The sequence below is a fragment of the Emys orbicularis genome, chromosome 12 (assembly GCF_028017835.1).
Source record: "Emys orbicularis isolate rEmyOrb1 chromosome 12, rEmyOrb1.hap1, whole genome shotgun sequence".
NCBI lineage: Eukaryota > Metazoa > Chordata > Testudines > Emydidae > Emys > Emys orbicularis.
This window is the reverse complement of record NC_088694.1, coordinates 26618122-26634524: the sequence shown is the minus strand read 5'-3', so window position 1 is coordinate 26634524 and position 16403 is coordinate 26618122. Positions and strand designations below refer to the sequence as shown.

At 37.7% G+C, this 16403-nt stretch overlaps 1 protein-coding gene across 1 annotated transcript in view; it reads left to right on the top strand.

The window, feature by feature from the left end:
- Window positions 1–15765, top strand: part of ITCH (itchy E3 ubiquitin protein ligase) — a 108605-nt gene extending 92840 nt beyond the window's left edge. Inside the window, exons 16-24 of the mRNA XM_065414934.1 lie at window positions 193–281; window positions 1493–1652; window positions 1953–2086; window positions 4295–4435; window positions 6185–6305; window positions 6907–7011; window positions 12353–12449; window positions 12902–12974; window positions 15477–15765. Coding sequence (XP_065271006.1) covers window positions 193–281; window positions 1493–1652; window positions 1953–2086; window positions 4295–4435; window positions 6185–6305; window positions 6907–7011; window positions 12353–12449; window positions 12902–12974; window positions 15477–15576 — 1020 coding nt within the window. The 3' untranslated portion in view covers window positions 15577–15765. The remainder of the gene's footprint in view (window positions 1–192; window positions 282–1492; window positions 1653–1952; window positions 2087–4294; window positions 4436–6184; window positions 6306–6906; window positions 7012–12352; window positions 12450–12901; window positions 12975–15476) is intronic.
- Window positions 15766–16403: the final 638 nt, after the last annotated feature.

Sequence of the window (16403 nt, the reverse complement as noted above, 5' to 3'; positions counted from 1 at the left end):
CTTCTAATCTGCTAGATAGAAATATATTTCTGCCAAGTCCTCAAACATTTCCTGAAATGTTGCTTTATGCACTGCACCTAATTCACTTCATGGTCAATGAAAATATGATTTCCACACTATTGGATAGCAAATAGTAATATTCTGAGACGAGCTGCTTTTATTCTTCATAACCATATTTTTCCTTTCACTAAGATAATGAGCTTCAGCCCTCAGGATCTGCGAAGACGCTTGTGGGTCATTTTTCCTGGAGAAGAAGGTTTAGATTATGGAGGTGTTGCAAGGTAAACTAAAGAAATGTGTGTTTCACATAACGAATCAATCTGAACACCTCATTCTATGAATATCTGGTGTGGAAGTTTCTCACAAGGAGATACTTTGTTTGCTGTATTTTTAAAATGCCAATGAGAGTTTTTCCCCCCTCTCTATATATCATCACCTCCGCAGCTCTAAAATGCATTGTCAAAACTATTGTAGGAGGATGTGTCTTCCTGTTTGAATATATATTAAGTTTAAAGTGCCTCAATAAAGTTTAGAGCAAGCATTTATGCAACTCTGCACAATAACTCATAAGACAAAACCATGAACATCAGATTAGAGATTTATTGAAATAATGAATAAGAAAACATTTAATAAGTATTCTCAAATTTTGTTCCATGTGCAAGTCTCTTTATAGTACTTAAAATGAATATGTACGTACTATTTGCAGATCTGTTTTTGCTATACTTTGTTTTTTTCATAATCAGCATTACGAATTAACCTTATTTAGTATTGTCAGTGTGATGTAAAATGCAAGATGACAATATTGTGAGGAGAAAGACAGTAGTATATTTCATGCGATTCACTCTTTAACCTGGAGATTATACTTGAATTTTAATTTTGCAAATAAAACACACATGCTTGCTACCAGGAAATTCTAATTTGTATTTAGTCTTAAGGTTAAAAAGTGAATTCTTGAACTAACACTCCCAGCAAAGAATTGGAAACAAGTTGTAGTATAATATGGATACCTCTTCCACAAAGGGTAGTGGTGATAATTTTTTTTAAAATATGAACCTGTCAGAATTGATCTCTACCAGATTTCCTGCTTCTCTTAGAAAAGCAGCACTTGTAAATACCCATCACAGAGAAAAGAAATTAACTTTCTAAACGAGAAATGCTCGCTGAACTTAGACACCCAGGCATATGTTAATGGATACAATAAACTACATCTGAAGCTTAAGTCAGTGATGACCTCATTTGAGAACTAGCCAACTCTGGACATTAGATATTCTACTTTTTTGAGCTGCATCAGTTAACCATGTAGCATACTGACACCTACTGTGTGCTAGCAATAGGTAGCGTAATAATTTTCTAGATAGGCCAGTTTTAACAGTTGAGCACCAGCCAGTCCCTAAAATAATTTTTAGCATATGTAGTAGCAAGGATACTTTCTAATGTCATCCCGTTTTCTTTTGAAGTGTTCATGATATTTTTGTTTTTTGTGTGGTTTCAGGGAATGGTTCTTTCTGTTGTCACATGAAGTGTTGAACCCAATGTATTGCCTATTTGAATATGTAGGGAAGGATAACTACTGCTTACAGATAAACCCAGCTTCTTACATTAATCCAGACCACCTGAAATATTTCCGTTTTATTGGCAGATTCATTGCCATGGTAAGTTCAAATAATCCGTGCACATCCACCATAGTGTGTGTTTATTTTTAAATGTCTAGTGTAAAACACAGCAGTTGTTTCAAATCAAGAGATGAACTATTTAGTGCTTTGTTGCCAGATGGCTGGCTGTAACAGCTAATACATTCAGATCACATTTTGAGGTGTGCCAATAGTAGTGATGGTATTACAGAACATCTTACAACATCTTTGGGCTCCAGGGTTTATTTGATACATTATATTGGAATATTAGGTAACCAAGCATCCTTTGGATCATTCCTTGTCCGTTTTCGTGTTTTTTAGGCTTTGTTCCATGTGAGATTCATAGATACAGGTTTCTCTCTGCCATTCTATAAGCGTATCCTAAACAAGCCAACAGGACTCAAGGATTTAGAATCTGTTGATCCAGAGTTTTACAACTCTCTCATCTGGGTAAAGTGAGTTTCTAACGTTTTCATTCATTCTTGAAATAAAAGTCCAGATGTTTTTGATGTTTCATTTTATTTGTGTAATTTAGATATAGATTTGAAATGTTTTGCAGACAGATATTGAATAACAGAACTGTATACATTGCAGACCAGCACTGAACTTCTTGCATTTTACTATAATTCCAACATACATGTTCAGTAGTTTGGTAATGCTAAGGTTAACTGTCCTCGATAATTCACTGAATATTGCACAAACTAGCATTCTGTTTGTTTGTTTTCCCTTTGAATTCATTTAACTGAATATAAGCAGTCTTACACATTGTTGGAAATAGAAATGTCTGAATAGATAATCAAATATTGTGTCCCTAACGGTAGATTCAATATAAAAAAAAGCTTCTTTAGTGTAAGTTAATGTAAAAGGTGTCTCAGTGGAGTCCGCTAATACCCAAACCCAGTATTAATTTATTTTCAAAAAATTCTTTCCTTTTTATGAAAAAACAAAACCAAAAATACACCAAGTATTAGGATGTCTGAAATGAACAGCTAGTGGATCTCAACTTATTCCTCACTTCCCTCTAATCCTTCATCAATCACCCCATCCAAATTCTACTTGTCTCTTAAAATTTGCAAAAAATATACTCCATAGTGTTTAAAAAAAAAAAAAAAAAAAAAGTAAAAGTATTTCTAAAGCAATTAAAGCACTTCAAAGTTTAACTTGATTAAAATCTCTGCCTTTTCCTATCCTTGACTCCTGTGCTTCCCTGCACCCCCTCCCTTGACCCCAAGACCTTTCAACTCTTTTCTCTCCCATCTCTGCCCCCTCAATATCCTGTCCATGCTCTATGTACCCTTACCTCATAGCTTTCCCCTACCTTGAAGGGCCCTTCTCCCCTGCAAGGGAGACAAAACAATTTGGAGTTTGACGGCCCAAGTCACTTCGGAAAGTTGAGTAAAAACAAGTTATAAAACTTGAGGTGTATTTTGAAAACATCGTAACTTTACAAAAAAAATTTTAAGCAGACTTCCAGAAAAAACTACTCTTGATTGAGGCGTAATATTAAAAATGTCAGTAAGATTAATTACTTTCTGGGGAAAGTAGAGGAAGATTTGAAAATAATGCTTAAAATGGAAAGCTAGATTCAACTCTGATGATTAACAAGGAGCTGATCCATAATAATACAAATATAAGAGAAAAATGGGCCCTGTGGATGTGATCAGTAGCAAAAACTATAGAAGTGTAGTTCTTATTTATAAAGCACCTGCATTGCTGGAGCACTCAAGATGCTTTATTTTATAATAAAATAATATTAACAACATAGTTTTAAAATGCCTTATAAACTTAACAAATAAAAACAGGGCGGAACCTCTTTAAAAAGAAGGAAATGGAAACTGGGAGTAGGAAACAATAATTACAAATGGTCAAACTTAAACACTTTTTGGAATAATAAATTATAATAAAAAGACAATACTTAGTTCTACTTGAGTGCAGGAGACTGGACTAGAAGACCTCTTGAGGTTCCTTCCAGTCCCACGTTCCTATGATTCTATGACATTGAGATGTATTTAAAACTAGTGAGAAATTGATTGAGATAAATTTCAGAAAGAAGTAAGTCCCACACCTCACCGGCCTAGCAGCTGAAGACTGAATGAAGGGAACATTAGCTAGTAATTGGGGTTTGAGCAAAGGTATCCATGAAACTGAGGCTTAGAAAGTAAGTATAATCACTAGAGCTTACATGGTTATGGGCTTTAAAGTCAAAAGTTCCATTGTAAAATCAGCTTGGTATATCATCATCAGCTAAAGTGGGGAGGGGAAAATGCAGGGATGCATTTTTTTGGTACAGTATGATCACATTAACTCCAGACATCAAGTACTACATTCTGCATAAGCTGAAAATGGCAGAAAAGCCCTGCTGAAAGACCTACAAGAGGGAAATTACAATAAATGATCCTTTTAATCATGAGAAGGCATGTTTTGCTGATGCAGTCATCCAACTAAATTACTGTTCAGCCTGTACACATTTTGCAAGTAGAAAAGTGTACATGTAACAGTAGAGACATAGCTTTTTTTGAAAAGCCTGTAGTCAAAAGTGATTCTTAACTTGAGTCATGAACTCCGAAAAAGTTTACTTAATAAGACTCTTGATAAAAACCTCATCTAGTTAGCACAGGACCTCTTGGCAGTTCTTTACAATACATGATGTTTGTTTCTTGCAGAGAAAACAATATTGAAGAATGTGGCTTGGAAATGTATTTCTCAGTGGATAAAGAAATTCTAGGTGAAATAAAGAGCCATGATTTGAAACCTAATGGTAGCAACATTCTGGTCACAGAAGAAAATAAAGAAGAATATATTAGGTAAGAACAAATGAGGGTTTTTTTATCTATTCCTTTACCTCCATCTGTTTCTTTCCCTAATTCAAGCAAGAGTTGAATTTATCTAGTTACATAATTTAAAGCGCCACAGAAATACTTTCAATGAATAACTGATACTATTAGCAGCAAGTGACTGTTTTGGATGTCATTTCTGAAGAGTGACTTTTAAAAGAAGCTGAAGAGCCACTCTTGTACTGAAGATGTTCAAGCTTAATGTCCAATATGCTCTGATAGTCAAAAATCTGAATGTCCGATTATAAACCATTTCAGAGTCCACTGAGATACTAGCTACCACTTTTCTACTGTCAGATTTAAAACATTTGTTTACATCTCCCGTGTTTTTTAATGTTTCTTTCTTATTGTCTGTTTATCAAAAAATATTTTTAAAAGTTCTGTTCTCAGCTGGTTGTCTGTTAGCTGCACGTGCAGTGCAATCAAAATGCTTATTTTGTGACGTCACAGTCATAGGCCTGGAAAACACTGTGGTGTCATAAATATGAGATTGACTTCACTACAGGAACATTCTGAAGCTGTGTTGGGTGGGAGGGATCTTTTATTTTTTATTTTTTTTAAAAAGACACTGTTATCTTGAATACTAGCAAAGGGAATGCAGGAATGTATGGGCCAAATAAACTTGTTAATATTGAAGTCAATTCCTCCATATTTGCTGCAGTATGAACACCTTACACTAATAATGGGTATTGGAGGCACAGAATAAACTGAATCTCATTTTTTTAATTTCTAAATGATTTATTCTATTAAGATTACTGTTGATTGGCAGGTCTTGGTATAATTACATGAATGAGCTGTGACAAAGTGTCAAACTGTATTGAACATTTCTAAATAAATAACACTAAGTCACACAAAGGGTAACACATTAGATAGGGAACACTTTTATATTTTGGAAGATATTAATAATAGAAAACCCCCTGAATAGAATCTGCAAAAAAAAAAAAAAAAAAAAAACACTTCTCTCCTAGCTTCCAGCAGCCCAGGTAAAGCATGGATTCCTATTGCACTCCCAATTTTCGGTCTCTTTCTCTGTATCCTGCTTTGTCTCCTGAGTTGCTAGGATTGATACCAGAAATTAGCCTTCTTTCCTCTAGACTCCAATTCTCCTGACAGGTTAGGCTTGAATTCAGCATAATATCTGCTTCTCCCTGGGTTCAGGTTCTCCGGGTCTCCTGCCTGCTTTTCACCCTTTTATTTATGGAGAGTGGAATTTCTGCCACAGAGCAAAGTTTCATGATTAACAGACACAAATATGGAACTTTCCAAATGGACATAGTCGTTTCTTGGTAAGCTAGCAGTCCTCATTATCTTCACCAGTTCAACTTGACCTAGTTTTTACCTTTTCATGGTTAATGACTGAGATTTCTGGGGAGAATATTGGACAAAAATACATCTTTTTTTTTTTTTTTTTTTTCCTCAAATACCTAGGGACTGCTGTGCACTCATTAGTATAATCACTGGATAGATACTGCCTCCTCTTTGATCGTGTAAGCTAGTTCTTAGCGGAATGGTCAGAAATAGAAGGTTTTAACTTCACTTTAAAGCTGGTTTACACTGTATTGAGATACAGTTACAGATCTGGTTTGTCTTCAGAACTTTCCATAATATTTTTTAACATAGTTCACAGTTCATCACAAAATAGGCTAACAAAAGAAATGTGGATCTGGGCAGCATGGGACAGTTTAAATGACAGATTACCTTATCTTTTTCCTTTTCCAGGCTGGTAGCAGAATGGAGACTCTCCCGAGGTGTTGAAGAACAGACACAAGCTTTCTTTGAAGGCTTCAATGAAATTCTTCCACAGCAGTACTTGCAGTACTTTGATGCCAAGGAACTAGAGGTGAGGGACTTATTTGGGTATGGGTAGGCACAGTTGATGTTAAAGTTAACAAGACTCAGTGGGAGTCCAGCCCTCAATTTGCAAAACAGAGCTGTGTGATTGTTGAAGAAACTGTTGGTTAGTGGTGAAAATTTTTCCTAAACAGTTTCTTTGGTTAACACATTTCCCTCTGGGAAGCATTTTTTATTTAAAAACAAAAATATGGAAAAGTTATATACACAGAAGAGAGCAGTGTTATGGTTCACACTCAGTAGTCATATTTAATATTTCTTTTAACTGAGCTCTTTATCTGAGGTTCAAAAACAAGCAGTTATTCACCTTTTCATTAGGGAAGATTATCCCATTCTATCTGGTTTCTTCATAATCAGTGATTACCCTTTCCTATAGCAGGTCTGAATAAAGCTCTGTGTCCGTGAGGTCACCAGCATTACTGCTTATTAATTGGTGGAACCAAGCAGCTACTTGAAAATAAAATAAAAAGTGAATATACAGTCATAGTAGGTGTTTCCAAGTGCAAGGACAGATGTCCTTTGCTGCCACCATATAGAAGCCATTGAAACAAAATATTAGCTTATACCTCTATATTTCCCCCCCAAAAAAGGTGCTTTTATGTGGAATGCAAGAGATTGACTTGAATGACTGGCAGAGACACACCATCTATCGGCACTACACCAGGACGAGCAAACAGATTATGTGGTTTTGGCAGGTTTGTGGTTGATTTTTCCTTTATTTTTAAAAGTAAGAATTACAGAAGGGGTGGGATGATGCTACAGCATGATGAGCAAAAACCAAAATCACAAAACAAGTCTGTGCTACCATAATAGGTCCAGTGCCACTGTATTTGTGCAAAGTAATGCACACTGGAAAACATAATCCCAACTATACATTCAAAATGATGGAGTCTAAATTAACCCGTTACCACTCAAGAAAGAGATCTTGGAGTCATGGTTAGCTCTCTGAAAACAACTGTTCAATGTGCAGTGGCAATCAAAGAAGCTAACAGAATGTTAGGAACCATTGGGAAAGGAATGGATAAGAAGACAGTAAATATCCCAATGCCACCATATAAATCCATGGTACACCCACAACTTAAGTACTACATGCAGTTCTGGTCACCCCATCTAAAAAAAAAGATATATTAGAATTGGAAAAGGTATAAAGAAGGGCAACAAATTTGATTAGGGCAGTGGTTCCCAAACTTTAACAACCTGTGAACCCCTTTCACTAAAATGTCAAGTCTCGCGAACCCCCTCCTAAAAATGAATATTTCCAGGGATTTTCTCCTTTACCTGAGTATAAATTATAAAAGCAGTGATCTTGGAAACATAAAATTTGTTTTTATGACATGCTTATTACCCACTATTTAGTATTAACTATTATTTATCATTACAGTATTTTTATTACATTATGAAAACGGCAACACTCTTCCAAGATCTCACTTTCGTAGCTTGTATCACTTTGAATAAGCCTGTTATAAGACAAGGCTCCTATGTTTCATCAAGGAGTATCAGATTTGAAACAGCATGAAGGTATTTAAGAAGCCAACTCAGAGTTCCTCCTACACAAGCATTCCGGTCTTGAGTAGTCCAGGCAAACAACGCACGTTACAACAAAGCTTAAACTTGTTCTTCATAATAATTTTAAAAACAATACTAGCTGCCTATTTAATTTTAAAAACAGCAAAAAATACCCACCTCCCTTTTTTATAAGGAGTCTTGAAGTTTAAATCTCTTCAGTGTGATAGATATGCTGGCTTTGATCTGCTTAGCTCTTGGAAGTCCAGGGGCTCTGGGCTGCTGGCCCCGTGCTGCCCGGGGTCCCTAGGGACAGCTCTGTCTGCCATTAGGGATTTTTTTCCCCGAGAACCCCCTGTAACATTTTGTGAACCCCCAAAGGTTCACGAACCCCTGGTTTGGGAACCACTGGATTAGGGGGATGGAACAGCTTCCATATGAAGAGAGATTAAAAAGACTGGCTGTTCAGCTTAGGAAAGAGACAACTAAGGGGGGATATGATAGAGGTCTATAAAATCATGAATGCTGTGGAGAAAGTGAATAAGGAAGTGTTGTTTACCCCTTCACATAACACAAGAACTTGGGGTCACCCAATGAAATTATTAAGCAGCAGGTTTAAAATAAACAAAAGGAAGTACTTCTTCACACAACACAGTCAACCTGTGGAACTCATTGCCAGGGGATATTGCGAAGGCTAAAACTATAATGGCATTCAAAAACAAATTAGACAAGTTCATGGAGAATAGGTCCATCAATGGCTATTTGTCAAGATGGTCAGGGATGCAACCCATGCTCTGAGTGTCCCTAGCCTCTGACTACCAGAAGCTGGGAGTGGACGACGGGATGGATCATTCAATTGCCTGTTCTGTTCGTTCCCTCTGAAGCACCTGGCATTGGCCACTGACAGAATACAGGATACTGGGATAGATGGATCATTAGTCTGATTCAGTGTGTTCGTTCTTTATGTTAGGCTATCATGCAGCCAGACAAAATGATCTGGCTGACACCTTCCTCCATTCTCCAGTGGCCAAACAAGCAAAATGAAAATACCAGGTTCCATCCCAGGATTTGAGCAGTTCTATCTACATGCACTCCTGGCTTTTTAGATGGCGCCACAGTGAATGAGAGAATTTGTCAGGGTCATGCTAAGGTCACCCCACGACAAAGACTAAAAAGCTTCAGAGTAGCAGCCGTGTTAGTCTGCATCTGCAAAAAGAACAGGAGTACTTGTGGCACCTTAGAGACTAACAAATTTATTTGAGCATAAGGGAGTTCCCACCTTTTCATGTTCTCTGTATGTATATATATCTCCTCACTATATGTTCCATTCTATGCATCCGATGAAGTGGGCTGTAGCCCACGAAAGCTTATGCTCAAATAAATTTGTTAGTCTCTAAGGTGCCACAAGAACTCCTGTTCTTTTTACTAAAAAGCTTGGCTTTTTGGCGGAAAAAACGACACCTTCCTAGGACTTGAATTTGGTGTTGTCTGTGTTTATGGACCCTCCTTTTGAGCTGTTGGCATGCTCTTTTCTGCACCTTTCATCAAAGGTCGCATTTTTTTAGTGGCCATGTCCTCTGCCAGGAGGGTAGGTGACCTAAATGGGCTGGTCACAGATCCACCTCGTACATTTTCTACAAAGACAATGACCGGCTTAAATTGCTCCCTCAGTTTCTCTCTAAAGTGGGCTCTGACTTCTCCATGAACCAGTCTACTAGCCAGTTTTCTTTCCAAAGCCACATGTGCACAGGGATGGAAGGAGACTCCAACACCCTGGACATTTGTGTGCATTGACTTTTTACCTAAATAGGACAAGGCCCAAAAAGGCCTATTCCCAGCACTTTGTTTTATAAGCAGAACATACGAGAGGTTGTCCAAGAACAGCTCAGAGGCTCTCTAAATTAATCACCAGTTGGATCATAAAGGTTTATACTGCTAAGGGAGTAATGCCTCCTGATAGTCTCATGGCACTCGTGACTCAAGCCCAGTCAACCTTGACTGCATTTTGGCATATGTTCCAATTGTAGATGTTTGTAGCGCAACAGCATGGTCCTCGGTCTGTACTTTTACCAGACATTCAGACTGTTGCTTCAAGGGAAGATGCAGACGTAGGCAAGGCAGTCTTACAGTCCCTCTTCTGATGAGACTCGGGGCCCCACCTCCTGAAGTAACAGCTTGGGAGTCACTTACAATATCATGGACATATGTAAGCACTCAAAGAAGAAAAAACAGTTACTGACCTTCTTGTAACTGCTGTTTTTCGAATGCGTTGCATGTGTCTGTTACACGGCCCACCCTCCCACCCCAGTGCATCAGAGTACCACTGGGCTCTAGTGCAAAGGAACTGGAGGGGGTGAGGCTTCTCCGCCCTTCCCACCCTCCGAGGAGCTGAGCCGTGGGCAAGGCTGCCCAATGGGTACTGCTAAGGAAAATTCTCCAGCACCAGTGCTGGTGCCTACAATGTAATGGACATATGCAACACAACTCAGAGAACAACAGTTACGAGAAAGTAAGTGGTCTTTCTCTCTAAGAACTTGCAGCAAAGCCCACCCTTCTATCATGTGTCTTATTAATAAAGCCCTACACAGATCAGGAAAACATGCTACCTGCTAAAAGAAAGAAATGGCCATAAGGTGCGAAGAAGTAGTTGTCCTAGCAATGCTGATGGTTTTCAGCTTTATGATAAAGCATTCCACAACTTCTGCTGGAGTGGACCTAAGATCAGAGAGGCTTGTTTCCTCCTAAATTGAGGAACCCTGTTAAAACCTGCCTTGTAGGGGCAGCTAGTGACTGGCACTACTGACAATTCTGAACCCCAAAGCACTAAAGGGATTCCAGTATCCTGCCCAGCTGTCCCTCTGCCTCCCCAGGGCTTTATTACAAATTGTGAATCTGAAATGGAGACAGCATTAGTGATGCTACTATCAGTCCCTGCATACAGCAAGCCTGGAAATACATATTCTTCTGCAGGTGCTGGAGACATTAATTCCCTTTATGACTGCCATGACGCTTGGAGAACTAGATGTTCGGCTGTTGGCAATAGGCACTACAGCTTAGTTATCCAACCTGAGCATAATTTTTCTGTTATCAAAATTACATTCTACTCTCTTCCCTCCTCCCCTAATACTAATGCTGCCACCAAAATGGGAATATATTTCCCAGGAAGGATATGTTCCCTGTTATACCAGTAGAAAGGCAACCTCCAGCCAGACGTTAGCAGTAAATAGGATGAAATTCAGTAAGGACAAATGCAAACTACTCCACTTAGAAAGGAACAATCAGTTGCACACATACAAAATGGGAAATGACTGCCTAGGAAGGAGTACTGCGGAAAGGGATCTGGGGGTCATAGTGGATCACAAGCTAAATATGAGTCAACAGTGTAACACTGTTGCAAAAAAAGCAAACATCATTCTGGGATGTATTAGCAGGAGTATTGTAAGTAAGACACGAGAAGTAATTCTTCTGCTCTACTTCACTCTGATTAGGCCTCAACTGTAGTATTGTGTCCAGTTCTGGGCGCCATATTTCAGGAAAGGTGTGGACAAATTGGAGAAAGTCCAGAGAAGAGCAATAAAAATGATTAAAGATCTAGAAAACATGACATATGAGGGAAGATTTAAAAAATTGGGGTTGTTTAGTCTGGAGAAGAGAGGACTGAGAGGGATATAACAATTTTCAAGTATATAAAAGGTTGTTACAAGGAGGAGGGAGAAAAATTGTTGTTCTTAACCTCTGAGGATAGGACAAGAAGCAATGGGCCTAAATTGCAGCAAGGGCGGTTTAGGTTGGACATTAACAAAAACGTCCCAACTGTCAGAGTGGTTAAGCACTGGAATAAATTGCCTAGGGAGGTTGTGGAATCTCCATCATTGGGGATTTGTAAGAGCAGGTTGAACAAACACCTGTCAGGGATGGTCTATACCATACTTAGTCCTGCCTTGAGTGCGGGGGCCTGGACTAGATGACCTCTCGAGGTCCCTTCCAGTTCTATGATTCTATGTCAAATGTTGGATACTGAGAGTCTGACGTTCAAAAATGGAGATTAGAACAGTGTTGTATTAAATGATCACCTCTTGGACAGTTAGTATTTTAGAATATTTTTCAGAAACTTATTTTCTGTCTTTCCTAAAATAAAAATAATTAGGAGCTATCTTGATGCACTCCAAAGAAAATTCTGATAGTCACTTATGCAGACAGAAACCCATGTTCTTAATTCTGAATAAAGAAACCAAATAACTTAAATGTAACATAATATGTAACTTCATGTTCCTCTTCACCTAACTCATGTTCTTTTGGGCAAGCAATTTAACCTCTCTATTCAATGCCTTATTTGTGAAAAGGGGATGATAATGCTTCCCTAACTTTGTAAGGTGCTGAGAGATACTTTATTAATGCAAACTATTACTGCTCCAGAGGCTTTTCACAGTAATATAACTAATTGGTTAATTTATGGTCATTGATGTTCTTTGTGAAAATAATTGTGTGTAGAAGGTGCACCTACATATCTGTTTTATATTTATTCCCTTTCAGTTTGTGAAAGAAATCGATAATGAGAAGAGAATGCGACTATTGCAGTTTGTTACAGGAACATGCAGATTACCAGTTGGAGGATTTGCTGACCTCATGGGTATGCAGAATAATCCTTATAATGTATTAGCTCATTTTTGAAAAGGACAAAACTGTATTTTGTGATTGTTTATGAACAGCTTCTTTTTGTAATGAATCAAACCAAATACATTTCACTAGCTATTCTCATAATTCCCCATTATATTTCAACCATGACAGGGTGGAAAAAAACATACACTGATCTCAAGTGATCCCAGACTTCCTTCAAAACCATTTCTTTTAAATTTGTGCATTTCACCATGTGAAAGGTTTGATCTGGCTGGAGATGAGTGATTGGAGGCACACTTCTTTATTCTTCTATCGCCAGTAAAGATAATCTTGTCTTTCTGAGGTGCTTCAGATTTGATGTGTAGTATATTATCTACTGCATTAAGGAAAGGAGCTATATCCCACACTTACCCATATTTGTAACTGGCATGAGAATCACTTTAAAATACTTGGGTTTTATTGCAGGGAGCAATGGACCCCAAAAGTTTTGTATTGAAAAAGTTGGAAAAGAAAACTGGTTACCTAGAAGTCATACTTGGTGAGTACTCATTAGATTAGAATATTATTGTCCTTCTAATAATCCTTTGTTACTGATAGACTACTTTAATATTTTAGCAAGGGTTAATATAGCAACATTCCGATGCTCAGAAATATCTAGGGGTCCAGAGATTACAAACAAAAATTAACTCTGGCCTGGAATCTGCTTTACAGCTATAATCACCTGTATTCTGCAAATCCTACATTTGCTTTAGCTAAAGTGGAGAATGCCCAGGACCTTTTGGAGTCAGGCCTTAAATAAGTATGGATAATCATTTTGAACTGAATCGTAGTTTACGGTAGTGCCAAAACAATTTTATAGTTCTTACTCTAAACCTTAGTGATCCACATATTTGTTTCCAGTGGGTAATCAACCTTTTATTTTTTTTTAACTTGATTTACATTTTTTATTGCCCTCCACTTGTTTTTCTGGCCAGCTGTAACAAACAATGCCCTCTGCAAAAGTGGAACTGCCTGTAAAAGAAACTGATCAGCATCACACAATCCTAGTTATTTTTCTTCTACAGCTAGATCCAGATATATAGCATTTCTTCTGTCACTGGTTGTGCCCCAGTTTATAGTTTGGTTCTTGGCATATTTTGATGGACATGTTAGGAGCCAAGTATTTATATTGCATGAAATTTATTAATGCTTTGGAGTATGGCAGGGAAGGCACAAATGATAGAGACTGCTTTTTGGAGTGTGGTAAGGGGGATACATTGGACTAGTGCTCTGCAGCTGAGATGGGTGTTTCAGTAAAAATAAAGTATTGACACAAAAAATGGAGCCAGGATAGTCAGAAATTATGCATAGCTGTAACTCTGACTTCAAGTTGTTTCTTATATAGCAATTTCTTCCCTTGTAACTGCACTTTCTATAAATAAAGCTTTAATCTTCGCTCACAGCCAGCTGTCTTCTGTAAGAATATCCTTGGGTAAGTCACCTGCAGTCATTGAACCCCGAACCTCCAGATCTAAAAGTGTGAGCTTCTACTGCTTGAGTTAAAGGATAAAATCTGTTAGCACAGAGGCAAGGACCCATAACTCTGTCTATGTGGTGCAGTCACTATCAGGAGACAGAGTCATGCTGTTAGTGTGGGTTACATAAACATCTGGCCAAAGGAATGTCTCAATTAATTGCCAGTTTCGAAAGCTGCAAGGGTCCCTGTGGGAATTGTTTTCTACTGTGGTAAATCTTATGCAAAGATGATTGAATGCCAACAAAGTCTGACTGTTGCCATTTTAACATACTAAATTTGTTCCTTCCTGCATCAAGAGAAGCTCAAATTTCTCATGACTTTAAAGTTTAGTTGATTATTGTATATTGTTAGAATCCTGCCCTTATTCACTCCAAAATAACTTGAACCTTTCAACAACCAGAACCCGTCTTTAATGTACAGTACGGTCCCCATATTCTGTGGCATTGTGGTACAGCATACTGAAAATTCTATGGCAGCTTCATTACATTTTTTGAAAAATATTGTGAATAAATCATGAGTATCTGTTTGTTACGGCATTAAATTCTCCACCTGTGAAGGCATGGATAGGCAGTTTGGGATTGGGTAAGCATTTTAGCTTTATATTCCTGCTAAAATGGTTAGCAGTGAAATAGTTGAGTGTGGACATTGAAACATATAGATGCCAATTTTAGAATCGACATATCATTGAGATAAAGGTCAATTGAAACCTCACAAAGCTTCTGTCTGCAAATTGAGGGAGAGAATACTGCTTCTCTTTTATACGTGATTCACATTTTCAAGGTTATTTTCACAAAAATGTATTTAAATGAAAGTTGAAAGTCAGACAAATATACTGTGGCAAGGGGTAGTTGTCACTGCAAATTCTACAGCTGCACAACTAGAATACATGGCTATTGTCTAACTTAATTTAAAAATTGTATATAAACTTACTTCCAAAAAAGTCAGCATTAATCTGGTCTCATTCCATCAATCACAATGCATTTTATATTAGAAAAATTCCCCTTTGACTTAAAAAATAAAAACAGAAAAGATGCAACTTACTCTGTCTTTGGTAGACTCATTCCTTCAGCCATTTTCATTTTTCTCGGGGGGGTGGGGGGGAATAAGTAGTTTTCAGTAGAGTAATATTTCCAGGGCATACACTTTTAAAAGTGACTAATGATTTTGGGTGCCTAGCTTAACGCTTTAAAGGGATCTGATTTTCAGAGGATAAGTGCACCAGACTTCTGGAAATCCAGTCTCTTTCAAGTGTGTCAAGATTTGCACCCAAAAATAGAGGCATCTGAAATCACTGGTCACCTTTTGAAAATGTGTAGACCCAGGCTATCTGGATTTTTTTCTTTCTCCATCTAAATATAAAATAAATAGCTGTGTAATAAGTGTGATTTCTACTCTGGATAGTGGGGAGTTGAGTACCCTGGATTTATGTTCAAGGTGCATCTGTTAGTAAAATGATTGTTTTTGTTGTGTGTTGATTTTTTTTTTTTCATTCTTTTTTAGAAGTTGTTTAATTTTTATTTTCAGTTTCAATCGCTTGGACCTGCCACCCTACAAGAGTTATGAGCAGTTGAAGGAAAAATTATTATTTGCAATTGAAGAAACAGAAGGATTTGGGCAAGAGTAATCACATGTGTGAATTTGCACCCTGAAGAACATGAACTGGTGTGATGTACGTTCTTCACTTCCTCTGCTTGTTGCACATCTCATTGTAAAGTAAACTTGACTAGGATTTATTTAAACAATTACTAGTGTGTAAGTAAATGGATGTTATCCTGAGACTTTACCCCCACTAACTCTGGATTTCTACAGAGCCCTTCCAGAAATCAAATCAGCAAATTATTCGTCTACAAATGATACCTGACCTAACTAGAGATTTAATACAGCTCTCGGCTCTGCTTTGTTTCACTCTTCATTAATTAGAATGTGTCCTCCTTAATGACAGTTTTTTTTAAAACTAGTCTTTGTCTTTCCTTTTTAGTAGCATTTCTTTTGCTACTGATGCACTGGGAAGTCCATTGGTAGCTGCAATGCTGCAGCATCCTCATAAGCCTCTTTACAACAGTGTTATTAGAGCCAGCTTGTAACTAGCCGCTGGGTACTATGAGCAAATCCATTGCTTGTGCTGTTGTTTCTTACTCAACTGTGGCCTGACTGGTTTTTTTCCCCCCCTCCTGGAGCTTTTTCACATTTCATCTTGATTCAGATCATTGCTACGGGGGTGTAGAACTACTGCACATGTCCAGAGTATAGCTTTGTTTTTGTTTTTTTTTAAATCCTGTTAATTCTGGCATGATAACCTGTCTGAGGTTGTTGCTATGTTTGAGCGCCCTCTCCTATCTCAGAAGAATTTTGATCTATTTCCATATAATACACACACTTAACGTCAGATACAATATTAACACTGTGGTACTTCAACACTCATTTTGCAAAAGACAAGACCACCTGGGATTG